The 17884-nt window shown below is 45.3% G+C and overlaps 1 protein-coding gene across 1 annotated transcript in view; it reads left to right on the forward strand.

Annotated features, from left to right (window-relative positions):
- SLC6A5 (solute carrier family 6 member 5) overlaps positions 1-17884 on the forward strand; it is a 142653-nt gene that overhangs the window by 71759 nt on the left and 53010 nt on the right. Inside the window, exons 7-8 of the mRNA XM_088458953.1 lie at positions 7406-7540; positions 12815-12918. Of these exons, the coding sequence (XP_088315079.1) occupies positions 7406-7540; positions 12815-12918 (239 nt within the window). The remainder of the gene's footprint in view (positions 1-7405; positions 7541-12814; positions 12919-17884) is intronic.

Consider the following 17884-nt stretch of genomic DNA (forward strand, 5'->3'; position numbering starts at 1 on the left):
AATCCCCCCAGTAGCAGCCCTCCCCCAGCAGTGCCCCTAGTAGTAGTCCCCCCCCAACAGTGCCCCAGCAGTAATCCCTCCCTATGCAGTGCCCCCAGTAGTGGTCCCACCAGTACAGTGCCCCCAGTAGCAGTCCCCCCCCAGCAGTGCCCCTAGTAGTCCTCCTCACAGCAGTGCCCCCAGCAGTAATCCCCACCTATGTAGTGCCCCCAGTAGTAGTCTACCCAGCAGTGCCCCCAGTAGTAGTCCCCCCAGTAGCAGTCCCCCCCCAGAAGTGCCCCCCATAGTAGTCCCCAAAGCAGTACCCCTAGTAGTAATCCCCCTCTAGGCAGTGCCCCCAGTAGTGGTCCCACCAGTGTGCAGTGCCCGCAGTAGTCCTCCCAGCAGTGCCCGTAGTATTAGTCCCTCCCCCTGGCCAGACAGACACACACACAGAAAAAAAAAACCCTCCACTTAATCGCCGCTCCGGCATCTGCTCCTCCTTCTGGTGTCCTCCCGGGCCGGCCCGCTCTGCATGATGGGAGAGATGTCATGACGTGTCTCCCATCACCCACTGCGGGAGCCGGAAAATGGAGCTCATGATTGAGCTCCAGCCCGGCTCCGGCAGTGGGCGCAGCAGCCGATGAGAGTCTGTCTGACTCTCATCGGCTGCTAAAACAAACACACAGCTGCCGGCGGCTGTGTGTTTGTTCCTAGTAGTGTAGTGCGCCCTGCACTTATGTGCCATCCACTCTACACATCAATTCAGCGCGCCCTGCAGTGGCCGACACTCTTAGGCAGCTGCCTAAGTTTATAGAAAAGGGGGCCCTAGACTGCACACCCTGAATATATATAATGGGGGGTGCTACCTGTGGAGACCATTGTTGCAAACACAAGAAGAGAAAGTGCAAGTGCACAACTCCTAGTTTTACTGTATACGGTGTGTGTTTTGTCTTTATTTAACTATTTATTTTACAGTGGGGGCACGGATGCTGGCCGCCTGCTGGCACTTGTAGTTCCACAAGTGCCAAAGGACAGGCATGCTTGCACCTGTAGTTCCACTGTAAAATACAATAGTTTTATTTAATTTTCCACTTTATTACCCCCGTACCCACAGTCCAGGGGTTCGGGGACGAGCCCCGGGCTTCAGACCAAGCCCGGGGTTTTGGGGGGGGGTCACCCCTTCTTGGGGGGGTCCTCACTTCCCCTGAGATCCCCGGCTTGGCCTGACCGGCTTGGGCTAATAATGCTTTGGCCACAGAGCCCCGGTAATAGGGTCTCCGGGCTGTGGCATTACAGCCCGGCCATTTTGGTCCAGTGCTGGTTTAAAATATAGGGGGACCCCTACGCAATTTTTTTCCCCATATATTTAAAACCAGGACTGGCCCTGCAGCCTGGTGCTGGTTCCTAAATTATGGTGGATCACTACTCATTTTGTTCCCTGTAATTTTTAGAACTAGGACCGGCTGATAAGTCTTGGGCTGGTTAACCTATTGGGGAGGAACCCACGTCATTTTTATTTAAGAATTTAACCCGTTTTTTACAGGTATAACACACAAGCAGCTTACACATATCTCACTGATATGTGCAGGCTGCTAGCTCAGGAGAGATTTGCAGAGAGAAAACACTGCAATCTCAGGTGAGTAATCTCATCTAAACTCGCAACTCGGCGGAGATATCTCGATTTCCGCTTCACCATCGGAAAACTCACTTTCAGCTAAACTCACTTCTTAGTAAACTTGAGAGATGAAAAACGTGAAAATCAACTGATATTCAACGATGCAAATCGAGATTAAAACAACTAAACTCAACCATTCTCGATTCTTAGTAAATTTACCCCCTAGAATGAGGCAGAGCCAGCGCACCATTACTCTCATGACGTCGGGAAAGCACCAGGCTCCAACAAGTGGAATATTAGTAGAACAGGGAAAAGTTGTAATTAATTAGGAGGAGAGGGTTCCAATAATGATACATACTTGGCACAAGTTTGCAGTGTTATTTTATATTTACCAGCATTTATGTTCCCAACCCCAATGGTCGCATAAAGCGTCTGGGTCCCAAAGGCAGAAAGTAAACTAAATGTAATGTGCATACTTACAGTATATTTTGCCTGTAGTAAATAACCCATACCGTCAGGTTTGCCATTGCTGAATGGTGACGTTCACAGTAAGAATAGAAAGTGTGGGGCACATAGATCAGAACTTTCTTCCACAATTAGTGGAACCCATCATGCTGCTTCAGGTCGACAATGTTCAATCTCTCACGGCCAATCGTAACCACGGAACAGCGTGAAGCCAGCTGACTCGCTACCTAACCAGTCTTCTGTGGAGGAATGAAGCAGGCTCCAGGTTAGGGCCCTGGGGCCCATGATGGTATGCTATACCTGGGTACAACCATACGTTGCTGTATTTCCTGTGACTGTTGGAGTGACGCGTTAGTGTCCGGGGAGTGATGACGTATGTTCCGTGTCTTACTCTGCAGAGATTTAACTTTGCACATTTTTCAGGTCCTCCCCTGGCTGCTATGGAGTGACGGTCTTATTAGTTACTGGGATGTTCTCTACAGAGCATGGTTAGTCTGAAAGGAAGGTGGTCCTCGTATCCCCCCACAGAACCCCAACCAGTGCTCTTACACATACAACACACTACGGTCATACGGGGGGGTTATATGAGCCGTGTACACTGATAGCACCTGGAGGTAGATGGGGAACCACTGAATTACTTTATATGATTACATGATATATATATATATATATATATATATATATATATAATTGGAGCAGATCTCCAGTCTTACACTCTGACATAGATTCAGGCTGTGCCAGTTGTTCCTGGTGGGTAATTCATTCATTACTGAACACAATACCCGTAGAGTAGATATGTCAGGTAGACGTTCCTCAGATGTTGCACATATGGATCTGTTGTTGCACCGTACCTTCCAAGCTGACAATGTACAGGGGACAGACCTCCCGAAAGTGTCAAGATTGTTTACCACCCCAGCCAAAACATTTTTACATTCAGCGGCATCTGTGCCACAAAGTTCCCATTGTTTCAGCTAAGTAGTCTCTTGTCAAAGGCGGCCATGTCCCGATAACTGCAGAAGCCAACAGAGTAAGGAGAGGGACGCAGGGACGGAGTAAGGGCCACGTGGCCCTGGGGCTGAAAATGATCAAGGGCCTATTGTGAGAAGCGGAGGAGGTGTGGCCAATGGTGTGTGGGTGTGGCCAGTGTCATGTGGACGTGACCTGTGCTGTGTGGGTGTGGCCAGTGTCATGTGGAAGTGACCAGTGCTGTGTGGGTGTGGCCAATGTTATGTGGGTGTGGCCAGTGTCATGTGGAAGTGACCAGTGCTGTGTGGGTGTGGCCAATGCTATGTGGGTGTGCCCAGTGCTGTGTGGGTGTGCCCAGTGCCATGTGGGTGTGTACACCCTCATCGCTTCAAGCCCCAATATCTCACTAAATACAGTACGTAGAAAAAAATGGCTTCATCTGATGAAAATAGAAATACAATTTTAAAACGTATGATTTATGGCCGAGCGTGTGACCGGCTGCTCATTATCATGCTGTCATATTTATGGGCCTATTTTTATATTGAGGCCTGGTACCAGACTGTTAATCTGGCATTAAAGGGAAGTCTGCTGAAAATAAACGTGTTGAAAGTCCTGGACAATCTTCCAATCTGCCAGTATTTTTAGAAAAAAAAATAAATAAATAATTTGAAAAATGTTTCGCTTGGGGTGTTAAATACATAATATTTTTTTATGAGGGTAACTTACCCTTTCATTTTAGTGCAATTGCACTTTTTTAACCCTATACACATAGACAGACATCTGTATACAAAGTAACTTAAAATGTATCACACATCAAATTGTCTGCTAACATTGGGTGGCCAATGTTTAGTTAATCTTTAATTAATCTCTCATATGCTGCCAATGTTAATGACACACATGGCATCGCCTCGCGTGCTTCTCAAAGCGTGACTATTGGAATCCCCCATAATACCATTTCAGCCACCAGATGGCAGTGTGAGAAAATGATCAGCATAGGCCTATTTCAGGGGTCCCAATATGGCTGCTTACAGAAGCTCCCATAGCCAGACCCTCCAATAATACCCCTTCCACTAGGTACAAAATGCCCTCTCCCTGCACCTACGGTGCCAGGCCTTGGTCCACGCCCCTCTGTACTCCCCTCTCCTCGACTTACCTGCTGACTGCTTCGTGTTAGTGGCCCCCCTCCATGGTCATGTCCTCCTGGTCGGCTCCGCCTCCTCCCAGCTTCAGTCAAGGAGGAGAGATGGAGTCACCCGGGAGAGGAGATGTGTGCCTGCCGTGCGCAGCGTGACCACGGAGCAGGTAAGTCGAGAGGGTGGGTGCGGACCGAGGGGGGGCTGGGGACCTAGGGGGGCCCGTGAAAATTTTGCTATGGGGCCCCCTAGACATTGGCGGCTCCAGTAGCAGCCGCGCCCTGTGCAGACACATCCGACGCCCCTTAACCCAGCGCATGGTTTCCAAAAACAAGGCACAGCCTAATTACCATATGGCACGCTGCCTAAATGATGCTATTGTGGGGGCATGCCCGTTTGGCACGCCTTACATTTAATGTGTGGGTGGGGGTGATCCCAGCACTCCTTCACCAGCTGGGCTGCCCCCAGCCCTCACCCTGCACTGAATGGATGCCGCGCGCATGCGCGCGGTGTCCATTCCTCTTCTCCAGGGCCGACAGCTGCGGCGGTGGGTGGCAGTGGGGGTGCCCAATCTCCCGACCACTGGCGGAACACTTCGGCCCGCGGGTGCAACAGAGGGGCCGTGCCCAAAAAATGGGACTGTCCCGGTGAAGTTGGGATGGTTGGGAGGGGTGCGCCCTCTATTGGGTCGCGCCCCTGTTCGACCGCACTGGTCAAACGTGCCTTGAGCTGGCCCTGCCCCTAGGTCTAGTTATGCCCCTGCCTTTCTCATCAATTACCTAGTTCAACACAGAGTTGCCCAGAGTTAAAAGACAATTTGATGCCTCATAAATTAGTATACAGAAATCACAAAAGTTATACTTGGAAGGTATGGCGCAGCCCGCACCACATCAGGGGCAGTTACACAGACAGGCCAGTAGGGGGCAGTAGTCACCACCCACGTCCATCTATGTTTCCTAGACAGGTATTAAGGACCTTTTTCCTCTATTGATGTCTCTTTCCATGTCCTGTGCTGTAGCACTGTGCCTCCTGTGTTACTCTGCTTTGTATATACAGTTACTGTGAATCTCTGTGATTGGTGTAATGTCTATTCTATTCCAGGTGCTCACACAGATTGTACGTACAGCCGGTATATCCCTCCCACTGTATTCAGCGCTCAGACGTACTGCGTCCCACCAATGCCACACAATAAATATATTCACACAGTTGACCCAAAAACTATTTTTTTTAGCAGCCGTTTTCATGACCATGTAACAGAAATGCATTGTGGGTATTGGGAGATATTTTTTCATTATTTTGTTTAAAAACCAACTAAATTTAGAAATTCAAAAAATACAAGAAATCATCAACAAAATACACTGCAACGTGGAGCCCGTATTACTGCATATTACTGTATCTATGTGGGGTCACATTCATGTATCAGCAAATGCTTTCTACACTATAGATGCTGAGTCAGTGACTACAATGCAATGTGATATCTGAATATGACAGATTATCCCATTTACAACATCCATTCGCTAATTCCGATTAGATTTGATATAACTTGTGACAGTAAGATAATTGTTATAATGTCACATCTTACAACTGTACGTTTATCATCATCATCCAATAAGACAACACAAGTTCTGCAGCACCCGACAAGCAAGGAAACAATTAAAGCAGAATAAAACAGGGAAAATAAAAGAGACAGGAAGGTACAAGTCAGGTGAGAACAGTTTCACATCCAGAACAGTGCAAATTCCCAGGGCAGGTAATCATACGGTACATGGAATGTGCAAATCATAGACATCATGTCATGTTCATGCAGCTACAGATAGCACAGAAGATGGACAGTGTGCAAATTCCCAGGGCAGGTAATCATATGGTACATGGCATGTGCAAATCATAGACATCATGTCATGTTCATGCAGCTACAGATAGCACAGAAGATGGACAGTGTGCAAATTCCCAGGGCAGGTAATCATACGGTACATGGCATGTGCAAATTATAGACATCATGTCATGTTCATGCAGCTAGGGATAGCATAGAAGATGGACAGTGTGATAATGGGTAGATGTGGGGGTTACAGACAAGAGAAAGGTGCGGAGGGCCCTGCTCATGAGGGCTTTTAGTTTAGAAGGAGGATGCAGAGCCCTGCTAGTCCTGAGGCAAAGGGGTGGAAAGAGATGGGGTGGTGGCAGGTGAGGGAGATTGGGTCAAGAGAGGGTTTCTTGAGGATTTACAGAATTTTATGGGGTTTCTTGAGGATATATATATATGTGAGCTCCCATATAGTATATGTGTCTAGAATGAGCAGAAAGTTTCCCTTATATATATATAGTCACCATGTTCCTATCCTCACCCGCTCAAACACCTCCCGGTCTACCCAGATTCCATCATTACAGTATGGAGCTCTGTAAAATGAAAATGTGTTTTGCACAAACATGTCCACAGGATCTAATACCGCTGCTCGTTATCTCATGGCACAATCATCGTTCAGCCATTCACATACCGGGGCTGAGACTGGTGCCTTGGCCATCGATGGGAGACTGAGACTGGGATCTTTGTGTAGTAACCCTAAAAGTACAGTAATAGTTCTGGTTTATCTATGAACTTATACAATGGAACCTGACAAAATGGTCAAACCGATGATACTTGGAGAGGGGAACAGGGGAAAAATATACATAAAAGCATTTGTTACTGAATTCATGACATGTCGTAATACAGAGTAATTAGTCCACGCTCCTCTCTGCAATGGCCAGAACGTGTTTCTGTTACTATGTTGTGTATGAGAAATATAATCTTCCAGCAATTCAATAGGGTCACTTTTCTGTAATGCAGCCATAGGAATGAAGAGGTGGAGACCGGTGGGTGACTCATTAATAGAAGGTAAAGACATACAAAAAGTATCAAATTCATCCACCAAAATGACCAGAAACAATGCACATAATACTAGTACAATAACTGACTACATACAAACTATTAGTGTAAATATAATTTATAAACCATGGAGATTCCAGGGGTGATCTATATTGTCTGCTAGGAGGAGCCGTGTGATACACTTGGAGGGAGCGTGCCGATGTCCTGTCTCTTTAGGATCTGTGTAATCTCTCCGGGATCTGTCCGGTCTGTTCCCTATCATGGTGGCCTCAGTGCAGTTGTGCAGTCTCTCTCTCTCTCTCTCTCTCTCTCTCTCTCTCTCTCTCTCTCTGTCCCTCTCTCTCTTTTCAAAGTGAATTAATCTTATTTTATTTTATTGTCTAGGTTGTCTATTTTACAGCCACGTTTCCTTATGTCGTCCTTATCATCCTCCTCATCCGTGGGGTAACACTGCCCGGTGCGGGGGCTGGAATGTGGTATTTCATCACCCCGAAATGGGAGAAGCTGAAAGATGCTATGGTGAGAATACAATAATATCCCAGGGTAATGAAAGTCATTAGTAACTCGGGTGTAGTTTGGCCCAATCCCGATGTACAATTATGAGACCTTCTGCACAATTTACCATTATAGGCCATATTCAATTAATTTCGCACCCACGATACTTTTTCGCATGGCGAGGTTTTCACCTACATCGCTGGTTTTGTATGCGGAAAAGTATCGGGCATGCTCATTCTATTCCGCGTATTCAGTGAGAAAGGACACGAAAACGGCACCTGGCGAAACTGAAACATGCGAAAAGTCCTGTCAAAAATGGGGACACAGCCTGACACCCCCCAAAAGATGCTCTAACATTGGGGATCACTATAGATGCCTCCGAGTAGCCCTAATGAAGGTATTTGGGGTACTTAAGTTGTGACAATTGGTGCCAATTGGCGCATTGACAAAAGTGGTGAAGAATAGCATTAAGCAGTATTTTTTTTGAGGAAATAAGTACTCCCAGCAAATTTGGGGTACATGAAAATGGGTGCTAGCATAATTTTAAGTTGCTAAAGTGAAGTTTTAAATGACGTAAAAAATCCATCTGCCGCAAGCACCCGCAATCATAAAAACACCTGCCCCATACTTGGGGATCCCCCAGAAGTTTATTTTACTAGTTTTTAAGTTTGTCCCCCAACTTTGCACTTTTTCGCCCCCAAAATGAAAGTACTTTTTTGGGGTGTTCTAAAAAATTTTTTTGTTTTTTTACACAGTTAATCTTTGGGGGACTGTCCCAAGGGTGCACAGAGGTTTTCCGAAGTTTGCACCACAAAACCCCAATTCTGCACTTTTTTCCACCTGCTATTCATAGGCGAAACTTTTCCGCCGATTACATTGCATTGACTTTCCGCATACGCTAAAAGTCTTTGGAATTGAATATGGGGATAAGTTTTTGCCTGGCGAAACAACGTCATCTGCGATACTTTTCCGCGGATTCGGACTTATTTGTCGGCCAAGGAGGTTCTGGAACATAAAACATACTCTTAGGGCTACATGAGAAGTCGTACAAAAGCCAAACTACAGTAGTAGCACAAAGGTAACAGGTAAAGGGGTCTATTTACCAAGCCTTGGAGAGAGATGACCAACCAATCAGCTCCTAACTGTCATTTTTCAAACACAACATGTACAGTAGGAGCTGATTGGCTGGTACTTTATTTCCATCAACTTTATCTCTGTCTAAGGCTTAGTACATAGGCCCCACAGTCTGTGAAAAGGATTCTGGGTTATAGTTGAGACTGTGGACCAAATGTAATCGCCTGCGAGATGTGGGAAGCGGAGAGATTTCGGCAATGTACTTACTAGATAATAAGCAGCAGGGGGGTTTTTAGGGCAAAACTTGTTTGGGAAATCAAAAATGGCTAAAAAAAATGAGATAATTATTTTAAGTGAGTTCTAAACCAGAACAATCCTAACGGCGCTGAGCAAGAACAGAACTGGTCTAAAGGGGATCGGAATGAATGGCCAAATCCCGACGCTGGAAGACCGGCAGCAGTGAGGATCCCGACATGTAAGTATATTAACTATACCTAACCCTCCCCCCACCCTTACCCTCCTTTAGGGGTGCCTAACTGTAACCTCCCCTCGGGGGTGCCTAACCCTAACCCCCCTTCCCCTAGCCGAACCCTAACCCTCCCGGGGGGGTGCCTAACCCTATATCCCCCCGGGAGCCCCTAACCTAACCCTCCCCCCACCCTTACCCTCCCTTAGGGGTGCCTAACCCTAACCCCCCCCCTTCCCCTAGCCAAACCCTAACCCTCCCGGGGGGGGTGCCTAACCCTATATCCCCCCGGGAGCCCCTAACCTAACCACCCCCTGCGCGGCTGTCTGCGCCCGCCTCCCGGCCTACCTTCGTTCGGTATGCCAGGCGTCAGGCTCCCAGCGTAGGAATAATGATATGCCTCAAGATATAGTCTACAAAGTTCCTTACACTTCTCATCAACCAATACAGGGGCACTGAGTAATGGGATTAACCCCTTAGTGTATAAGAAGTTTTTGAAGATTTAAAATAGATTCAATATATGTGAAATACCTGCACTAACACAAATCACAGCACAAGATTCTGCTTCAGTGTAAAATATCAGTGGAGAGATTCCGGCTGTTAGAGACGAAATCTCTCTGGGGCTTGCAGCCACGAGACCCTACCACAAGGGTCTCGTCGCAAGCCCGATGGTCGTGATGGTCTTGACCATCGCAACCACCATCATGGTCGCTCGCTGTAGCTGTGGGTGGTCACCCACAGCTATGCGAGCGGCCAGGAGGCCGATCCAATAAAAAAAAGCCTGTCCCTGATTCAGAGCGGGCGTTCTGTCAGAGCGAGTGGGTCTGAATTAGGCCCTCTGTACATCTGGGTGCTCAGTGTCCTGGTTCCAGTGCTCAGAAGATGGGACTAAAGTGCCTGAATATAGTATTTTTCAGGTGCTATTTTTTTTGGGGGGGGGGGAGAGAGGGGGTCATGACTCCTATATTTGGCCCCTAATACCAGGGCCCTGGTGAACTCTCAGTGGCTCTGACTGGGATTTTCTCATACTGTACCCAGACTAATCATATCAATGAGTACAGATAGTGACAATCCCACAGAGATGAAATTATTGAGTGGGTCTTCAAACGTCAGCGTACAATTATGGGGTACAATTATTAGACCCAAGAGGCGCCGTCATGCGAGCAAATACCCGATCTGATATCAGAAAGCAGATACGTAAATAAAACACAACTTTAGGAAAATACGTTTCCCTCAACGGAAACCATCAAGAACGAAAGAATAGTAAAAAAAAAAGTCAATATATATAATAATATTTGGTTTGATTGGTTCTCAGTAAATGTAAGAAGCGTAGAGACGACGCTGGTAAGAAAAGTGTCGCATTTACGCAGCACAGCGGGCCCGTATTCCCAGCTGAACACTCCCAGAGCGCACATGTAATCTAGTTTTAAATTGCCTAATCGATCGCTCTGTGTTCTGCAGTCACTCGGCCCCCGATGTGTCAGTTACAAACAGACCAGCACAGGCTCACGTTCTCCATAGGAGGCTCTGCAGATATTTCATGGGCCGACGTGGCACCTAATTACACCCTACAGAGAAGGGCACCTTCATCATGCACAACAGTTGGGATTTCCTTATTGTGATTGTGTTACGGAGAACCTACAGATGATGCTGGGTCATCGCTACCGGTCACCGCTGCCCCCAGATTATATCTCGCCACTGGCACCACCATAGATAATATAGAATCACTTCCCAAATGTATATATGTATTTATGACAGTATATATTTATTTATTGCAGGACTGAGGGGCTGTTTCACAGTCTCACGCTGCTGCCACTGATTTAGCGCATTTTGCTGCAGTCACGCCTGCGACACGGCGGCACAGTACCTGCATCTTTGTACTTGTTTTGAGAGCCAGAAAAAAAAGTTTTGATAAAATAAAACCCAAAATAATAAAAGTATAAGGTCCGGGCAGAGAATGACGCTGAGTATAGTAGATCCCAGAGCAAACGCCATGACTGCTGGCAGCAGGGACTCGGAGGTGGTCGTAATGCAGTTGACAGGGCAGTGTGCCAATTATCTGCTACCGCGCATGCGCAAATAAAATCTGAAAACCCCTCCGGCGCATGCGTTCCACTGAGTGCACGCAGAAATGCACTGTTGCGATACAGAGCACTGGCGTTAGGTACCGTGAGACAAACCACGGGCGTTCCTGGGTGGTGACTGAATTGGACGCAAAAACAGGCTGTTTCATGGGCGTATTATGGGCGAGTCATGGGCTTGTCAATGACGGCGACTGTGTTCTCAGGCGCAGAACCGCAGCCACAGAGGCCAATTAAAGAAGGAGGCACTGCACCTGCCATAAGCTGGTGCAAGGGTACATGGTCACATGACGGTGCGCAGATTGCGTTGAGAACCACCGCTGGAGTTGCACTGGGCATTGAAAGTGGGCGTCCCCGGGCTTGTGCTGTCTTGCGGATGCTAATACACCAGGGGAAGGCTGAAACTGGAGATGTTGCCATAGCGACCAATCAGACTGTATTTATCATCAGTCTAGTTACTAGTACTTTCGATAAAAGCTGATTGGTTGCTATTGGCAATGATTCTACTTGTCCTCTATAGAAAGTTTTTGCTACATCTCCCACAAACTGAGAAGACGCATATTGGATGGAGATTTCTCAGGTGCCTCTGACATATTTGGGGTGCAGGAGTAAGACCATGGGAGAACGTTAATAGACAAACTGAGATTCCCCATCATGGATCGCCAGCTCAAGACCTTAATAGGTGCGTACACACGGTACGATAAAAATGCACGATAATAACGATAATGATCTCAACCATATTGTTATCATTCAGGTGGTCCATTTTTTGGTGCCCAAAGACCAGCGATGCACGGGGGCTGGGGGGGTGGTATCGCCCATGCACACAGGCCATCGTTGATCGCGGCTCGCTGGCCAGCCGTTGGTGGGTTGGTGGTGTACTGGATGAACGATATCGATCATCCAGCACACCGGGAAGGTGCAGGATGATCAGTCAGTGATATCGTTATTGCTAACGCAAGACAACAATCCAGTTATCCAAGAGACCCCTTTGGTGTAACCAAGGACAGCACCGCATTACTGCTAACACTGCAGAGCTTGGTCAGGAATAATATAATTATATTGTAATGGCTGAATACACGTCGCCTCCAGGCTGGAGCTACTGTAAAGGCTGCTGTACATACAATAAAATATCAGGTCACCAAATAGAGTCCGTGTCAGGACAAACCTTCAGGGCTTGTTGGGTTCTACCAATCAATCACTCTTGTAGCATCACAAACACCATTAACATGCCCTGGGCAGGAATAGCTGGTACCCAGGGCCTGGATGGGGCACTTGGAGAAAGCGCGGTACAGCACAAGATGGCGCAGTCTGCTTACAGAGTACACACGAGCAATATTCACCCGGAGCCTCCAGCCCGTGATACAAAATAAATATAAAACCTCTATGATATATGGAGTAATATAATTCTTATTAATGGGATAATTGAAAAGCTTTTGAAAAAATTAATTGAACACATTTATATTACAAGTTCTAATAACCTAGAGTATATGTTCGTGTTACGTCGCAGTTGCTAACATTAGATGCGTTATATCATTTTATTTGTAGACTCGTTTTGATCTCTCTGAGTAATTGGGTGTAATCACAGTGTTTGTCGGATAGGTAACGAGATTGGATGAAGTTAATGATGCGTTACGTTTTCTTCACACAACGATTTCATGGATTTCTCTCATTATTCAGGTTTGGAAAGATGCAGCCACACAGATATTCTTCTCCCTGTCCGCGGCCTGGGGGGGACTGATCACCCTGTCCTCGTACAACAAGTTCCACAACAACCTCTACAGGTATACACATCAAGGGCTGCTATTCTCTGTATATATTTATTTCCAGTTTATCTTTATGCCTGCCATCAGTGACACATACTGTATTTAGGGGTTTATGTAGTAGGTTACGACAGTACGGAACCGGTGTGGTTTAAATTTTGGCGCGTTTGCCACTAAATTTAAAGCGGCAATCAGTAATAAGGCAAAACCAGCCTTCTAACTGATTGCCGCTTTAAATGTAACAGCCAAAATCACTCTGGTTCCATAATCTCAGAGCCTATTACATAAAACCTATAGGGTTGGATTATTCTGTGCTGGGAACCTCCAATACCTGAATACTTCATCTTTATCAGTTTGTGGTGCCAAAATATTATGAAGAATGAGCCAGAGGAGGCCACTTACAAAGCACAAAACATTCAGTGCCACATCAGCTTTGGTGCCGCTGTTTGCCTCCGGCATGCCTTGTTGTGTAGTTGTGTGGTATTATCAGCAGGTCACACTTTGATGAGATAGTTACACTTTTGCACAATGTCAGTAGCAGCGTTTAGTCGGGGAACGCCACAAAACTGCAGCCGTTAGAAATATAATTGCACTTATGAGGCTGACGGAGAAAGTGCAGACATGAGACAGAGGATGGAGGGGTCCTGAGCGTGAGAGCTTACAATCTAAAGGACAGCGCACCATGGAAGATTTTACCAGCTCAAGGCATAGAAGATATGCAAAGGGTAAATAATGCCAGTCCACTATAATGCCAATCCGCTATAATGTCAGTACACTATAATGCCAGTCCACTATAATACCAGTCCACTATAATGCCAGTCCACTATAATGCCAGTCCACTATAATACCAGTCCACTCTAATACCAGTCCACTATAATGCCAGTCCACTATAATGCCAGTCCACTATAATACCAGTCCACTATAATGCCAGTCCACTATAATGTCAGTCCACTATAATACCAGTCCACTATAATACCAGTCCACTATAACGTCAGTCCACTATAACACCAGTCCACTATAATGTCAGTCCACTATAATGCCAGTCCACTATAATACCAGTCCACTATAATGCCAGTCCACTATAATGCCAGTCCACTATAATACCAGTCCACTATAATACCAGTCCACTATAATACCAGTCCACTATAACGTCAGTCCACTATAACACCAGTCCACTATGCCAGTCCACTATAATGCCAGTCCACTATAATACCAGTCCACTATAATACCAGTACACTATAATAACAGTCCACTATAACGTCAGTCCACTATAACACCAGTCCACTATAATGTCAGTCCACTATAATGCCAGTCCACTATAATACCAGTCCACTATAATGCCAGTCCACTATAATGCCAGTCCACTATAATACCAGTCCACTATAATACCAGTCCACTATAATGCCAGTCCACTATAATGCCAGTCCACTATAATACCAGTCCACTATAATGTCAGTCCACTATAATGCCAGTCCACTATAATACCAGTCCACTATAATACCAGTCCACTATAACAACAGTCCACTATGCCAGTCCACTATAATGTCAGTCCACTATAATACCAGTCCACTATAATACCAGTCCACTATAATGCCAGTCCACTATAATGCCAGTCCACTATAATACCAGTCCACTATAATACCAGTCCACTATAATGTCAGTCCACTATAACACCAGTCCACTATGCCAGTCCACTATAATGTCAGTCCACTATAATGTCAGTCCACTATAATGCCAGTCCACTATAAAACCAGTCCACTATAATGCCAGTCCACTATAATGCCAGTCCACTATAATGCCAGTCCACTATAATGCCAGTCCACTATAATGTCAGTCCACTATAATACCAGTCCACTATAATACCAGTACACTATAATACCAGTCCACTATAATACCAGTACACTATAATACCAGTCCACTATAATGTCAGTCCACTATAACACCAGTCCACTATGCCAGTCCACTATAATGTCAGTCCACTATAATGCCAGTCCACTATAATGCCAGTCCACTATAATGTCAGTCCACTATAACACCAGTCCACTATGCCAGTCCACTATAATGTCAGTCCACTATAATGCCAGTCCACTATAATACCAGTCCACTATAATGCCAGTCCACTATAATGCCAGTACACTATAATACCAGTCCACTATAATACCAGTACACTATAATACCAGTCCACTATAATGTCAGTCCACTATAATGTCAGTCCACTATAATGCCAGTCCACTATAATACCAGTCCACTATAATGCCAGTCCACTATAATGTCAGTCCACTATAATGCCAGTCCACTATAATACCAGTCCACTATAATACCAGTACACTATAATACCAGTCCACCATAATGTCAGTCCACTATAATGCCAGTCCACTATAATACCAGTCCACTATAATACCAGTCCAATACAACACCAGTCCACTATGCCAGTCCACTATAATGTCAGTCCACTATAATGCCAGTCCACTATAATACCAGTCCACTATAATGCCAGTCCACTATAACGTCAGCCCACTATAACACCAGTCCACTATGCCAGTCCACTATAATACCAGTCCACTATAATACCAGTACACTATAATACCAGTCCACTATAATGTCAGTCCACTATAACACCAGTCCACTATGCCAGTCCACTATAATGTCAGTCCACTATAATACCAGTCCACTATAATACCAGTCCACTATAATGCCAGTCCACTATAATACCAGTCCACTATAATACCAGTCCACTATAATACCAGTCCACTATAATGTCAGTCCACTATAACACCAGTCCACTATGCCAGTCCACTATAATGTCAGTCCACTATAATGCCAGTCCACTATAAAACCAGTCCACTATAATGCCAGTCCACTATAATGCCAGTCCACTATAATATCAGTCCACTATAGTACCAGTCCACTATAATACCAGTCCACTATAATACCAGTACACTATAATACCAGTCCACTATAATGTCAGTCCACTATAACACCAGTCCACTATGCCAGTCCACTATAATGTCAGTCCACTATAATGCCAGTCCACTATAATACCAGTCCACTATAATGCCAGTCCACTATAATACCAGTACACTATAATACCAGTCCACTATAATGTCAGTCCACTATAACACCAGTCCACTATGCCAGTCCACTATAATTTCAGTCCACTATAATGTCAGTCCACTATAATGCCAGTCCACTATAATGCCAGTCCACTATAATACCAGTACACTATAATGTCAGTCCACTATAATACCAGTCCACTATAATGCCAGTCCACTATAATGCCAGTCCACTATAATGTCAGTCCACTATAATGCCAGTCCACTATAATACCAGTCCACTATAATACCAGTCCCCTATAACACCAGTCCACTATGCCAGTCCACTATAATGTCAGTCCACTATAATACCAGTCCACTATAATACCAGTCCACTATAATGCCAGTCCACTATAATGCCAGTCCACTATAATACCAGTCCACTATAATACCAGTCCACTATGCCAGTCCACTATAATGTCAGTCCACTATAATGTCAGTCCACTATAATGCCAGTCCACTATAAAACCAGTCCACTATAATGCCAGTCCACTATAATGCCAGTCCACTATAATGTCAGTCCACTATAATGTCAGTCCACTATAATACCAGTACACTATAATACCAGTCCACTATAACGTCAGTCCACTATAACACCAGTCCACTATAATACCAGTCCACTATAATACCAGTACACTATAATACCAGTCCACTATAACGTCAGTCCACTATAACACCAGTCCACTATAATGTCAGTCCACTATAATGCCAGTCCACTATAATACCAGTCCACTATAATGCCAGTCCACTATAATACCAGTCCACTATAATACCAGTCCACTATAATGCCAGTCCACTATAATGCCAGTCCACTATAATACCAGTCCACTATAATGCCAGTCCACTATAATACCAGTCCACTATAATACCAGTCCACTATAACACCAGTCCACTATGCCAGTCCACTATAATGTCAGTCCACTATAATACCAGTCCACTATAATACAAGTCCACTATAATGCCAGTCCACTATAATGCCAGTCCACTATAATACCAGTCCACTATAATACCAGTCCACTATAACACCAGTCCACTATGCCTGTCCACTATAATGTCAGTCCACTATAATGTCAGTCCACTATAATGCCAGTCCACTATAAAACCAGTCCACTATAATGCCAGTCCACTATAATGCCAGTCCACTATAATGTCAGTCCACTATAATACCAGTCCACTATAATACCAGTACACTATAATACCAGTCCACTATAATACCAGTACACTATAATACCAGTCCACTATAATGTCAGTCCACTATAACACCAGTCCACTATGCCAGTCCACTATAATGTCAGTCCACTATAATGCCAGTCCACTATAATACCAGTCCACTATAATGTCAGTCCACTATAACACCAGTCCACTATGCCAGTCCACTATAATGTCAGTCCACTATAATGCCAGTCCACTATAATACCAGTCCACTATAATGCCAGTCCACTATAATGCCAGTACACTATAATACCAGTCCACTATAATACCAGTCCACTATAATACCAGTCCACTATAATGTCAGTCCACTATAATACCAGTCCACTATAATGTCAGTCCACTATAATACCAGTCCACTATAATGTCAGTCCACTATAACACCAGTCCACTATGCCAGTCCACTATAATGTCAGTCCACTATAATGCTAGTCCACTATAAAACCAGTCCACTACAATGCCAGTCCACTATAATGCCAGTCCACTATAATATCAGTCCACTATAGTACCAGTCCACTATAATACCAGTCCACTATAATACCAGTCCACTATAATACCAGTCCACTATAATGTCAGTCCACTATAACACCAGTCCACTATGCCAGTCCACTTTAATGTCAGTCCACTATAATGCCAGTCCACTATAATACCAGTCCACTATAATGCCAGTCCACTATAATGCCAGT

This window comes from Taudactylus pleione, unplaced genomic scaffold (assembly GCF_031769625.1).
Source record: "Taudactylus pleione unplaced genomic scaffold, aTauple2 ptg000875l, whole genome shotgun sequence".
Classification (NCBI taxonomy): domain Eukaryota; kingdom Metazoa; phylum Chordata; class Amphibia; order Anura; family Myobatrachidae; genus Taudactylus; species Taudactylus pleione.